The 3,103-nt window shown below is 43.9% G+C and overlaps 1 protein-coding gene across 1 annotated transcript; it reads left to right on the forward strand.

The window, feature by feature from the left end:
* The first annotated feature begins 1,404 nt into the window (after positions 1-1,404).
* On the forward strand, positions 1,405-1,899 carry LOC126503285 (60S acidic ribosomal protein P1-like). The gene has a single exon (XM_050144859.1). The coding sequence runs from the start codon at positions 1,506-1,508 to the stop codon at positions 1,848-1,850; it is 345 nt and encodes a 114-aa protein (XP_050000816.1). The 5' UTR covers positions 1,405-1,505; the 3' UTR covers positions 1,851-1,899.
* The last annotated feature ends 1,204 nt before the right edge of the window (positions 1,900-3,103 follow it).

Genomic DNA, 3,103 nt, shown 5'->3' on the forward strand with positions numbered 1-3,103 from the left:
TTATCAATCAGAGCGGACAGAGGCTGCAAGCTAAGTAGGCCGCCAAAGACAACACAGCTCTGTGTGGATTGATGTCTGCTTCAGTGAAAATAACAAAGACACCAACTGTCATTGTCTCACTCATTAAGTATTAGCATGTGACAGGCCTTGAGGCCTTTTATGTGACAGGCTTGTGACAAACGACAATTAAGGTATGACTTGGCAAGTTTCAGCAGGAGATGCTATCGCGTCCCTTGTCTGCTGGAGGACGTGCCCAGCCGTCTGCCTGCCAATAATAAAACGCGTTGCATTATGAGAAGGTGACCTCCTCGGTCTCTAACTCCGCTTGTGTCTGGGCACCTCTGCTCCCGAGACTGAGTGGCTGGGCGGTCAACAGTGTGGAGGGCCCTTGCACAGATGCATGAGTGAAGACTGGGAAAAAGTAGGAAGTGGAGCTTGAGAGGGGCATGGGTGGCTGCCCGGCCAGGAGACACTGAGTGAGAGCCACTGGCCAAGGTCCTCCTCTCTCGCCTGCCTGTTCTCAGTCTCACTCAAGACCTCTCTTCCTCACCAGTCTTCTCAGAAGCTCAACATTAACTATGCGAATTAATGAGGCTACAAATACTCTGACTTCCACAGCTGGGCTGTGTTTCTTCACACCTGGCCCTCGTCCATCAGAGGGAAGATGGCTTCTCGGGCTGGTCCTGCCCCTGAGACACTCACATATGAGAATACAGCAGGATCAGTGAATTCCAAGCGCCCACATCCTCATGTCTCAGTGATAAGGGGACCAGTCCTGGACCTTTATCGGCATCCCCTGGTGATCAAGCCAGCTGCCCTCGTAGACAAGGCGAGTGTTGCGTCTCTTTATCTATCTTTTGCCTCAAGGCTTTTTACCTTTTTTACTTTCTTGCTGTCCATATGTCTGGCTGGTTGGCAATTGCCTGGCTTCGTGCCCCAGTAGTCTCCTCTCTTCTTCTCTTCTTCTTCCTTCTATCCTTTTAAAGCCTAGGTTTGTCCTCCTATTTATTCTCCCTGTCTGTCACCCCCACCTATCTTTTCTCCTGTCTAGCTATTGGCTGTTACTAGACCAGTCAGGTGCCTTAGGCAGGCAAGGTGAAACAGATGCAAGACATCTTTACATAATTAAACACGCATCCTTACATCCTTATATAAATGCAGCATAAACAATAGTAACACATCTTTGCCTCGTTAAAATAATATTCCACAACAAAATGTACTTAATGAGGAAAATTTAAAATGAGTGATTGTGTTTAAATTTTGAGATGAAATAGCCATGAATTGAAACATGAAATTTCTACTTAAAGATCAAAATACTGCAAAATAAAATTTTTGAAATGAAGATTGCCTATTTAAAATTTAGCCCTATTGAATATTTAAATTGTAAAGGGCACTTTTTCCTCTGCTGCCGCCAAGGTGCTCGGTCCTTCCCAGGAAGCTAAGGCCGCGTTGGGGTGAGGCCCTCACTTCATCCGGCGACTAGCACCGAGCCGGCAGTCCGCAACATGGCCTCCGTTTCTGAGCTCGCCTGCATCTACTCCGCCCTCATCCTCCATGATGACGTGGTGACGGTCACGGAGGATAAGATCAATGCCCTCATTAAAGCAGCTGGTGTCAATGTTGAGCCTTTCTGGCCTGGCTTGTTTGCAAAGGCCCTGGCCAATGCCAACATTGGGAGCCTCATCTGCAATGTAGGGGCTGGTGGGCCTGCTCCAGCAGCCGGAGCCGCACCAGCAGGCGGTCCTGCCCCCTCCACCCCTGCTGCCCCAGCTGAGGAGAAGAAAGTGGAAGCAAAGAAGGAAGAATCCGAAAAGTCTGATGACGACATGGGCTTTGGTCTTTTTGACTAGGCGTTTTGATACCATGACTAATAAAAGGATGAATCTGTGGAAAAAAAAATTGTAAAGGGCAAAAATCTATAACATTGGGGATAATTTACATTAACATGGTCTCCTATAACATCTGGATGTAATTTGCTACAAATATGCTTAGAATGTAAATACCAGTGCATTTGATGATGTTTGGCATATTAGGAATTCATATGCTCTGACAGAGCAAAACACTTAACACTCTAAAGTGTGTACTTGGCACACTCATCTGCACACACATGGACATATACACCACACAGTCATGCCACATATACACCACATACACACACGGAAATTTATTTTAAAAGTAAGTGAAAGACATGAGTCACTAAATGCCCCAAATCATGATTCATTTGCATGAAATGTCTAGATCAGTGAACTCTGTAGGTACGGAATATAAGTTACCTTTTATTTGATGGAGAGGACTTGGGAGTGGTTCTCAGAGGTGATAGAAATGCAGCATTGACTGTAGGGGTGAGGACACAGCTGGGGACATATTAAAATCATTGCACTGCGTACTTCACTCTGCCGTATGGAACCTGTGCATTCAAGACAAGCTCTTCACCACTGATATACATATTTTAAATGAAGGAATTTGAATTTTGTGGCTTTTGGTTATATTTCAATAAAGATAGAAAATAAAGGACTAAAAATACAAAAATCAATACTCCCTTTGACCTAGAAGTTACTTTTAAAATAAACTTAGCTGATTTACTGGGAATTAAAAGTATTCAGGTGTGTTTACGGGTTCAAGGCTGACTACTCTGACAGACCCAGCAGGTTCCATTTTTATATTTAAACAAAGATCTCTCTCTCTCTCTCTCTCTCTCTCTCTCTCTCTCTCTCTCACACACACACACACACACACACACACACAGATGTAGCAACAATAAGAGAAAAAGAGGCTATCAACTTAAATGGGGAGGACCTGGGAAGGTTTGACGGGAGGAAATCTGGGAGCAGTGGTTGAAGAGGAAGCTCAAAGTGATCTATCTCAGTTAAAATACATTTAAGTAAATGTTAAGGTGGCACTCCCTGTGATATCATATAATAAAAACAAATTTGGGCTGCAAATATAAGAAGATATATTAATGTATTACTTACTAAGAAAATATGGGCTACCCAATGCAAACAGATCATTCCCGAAGCCCTTTACACACACCAGGTTTTATTTCTATATACTTGAGCATTCATACACATGCAAAGGCATGCATGTGTATGTAGCAATAATAAAG

Source organism: Alexandromys fortis, unplaced genomic scaffold (genome assembly GCF_014885135.2).
Source record: "Alexandromys fortis isolate MF-2015 unplaced genomic scaffold, M_Fortis_MF-2015_v1.1 scaffold_52, whole genome shotgun sequence".
NCBI lineage: Eukaryota > Metazoa > Chordata > Mammalia > Rodentia > Cricetidae > Alexandromys > Alexandromys fortis.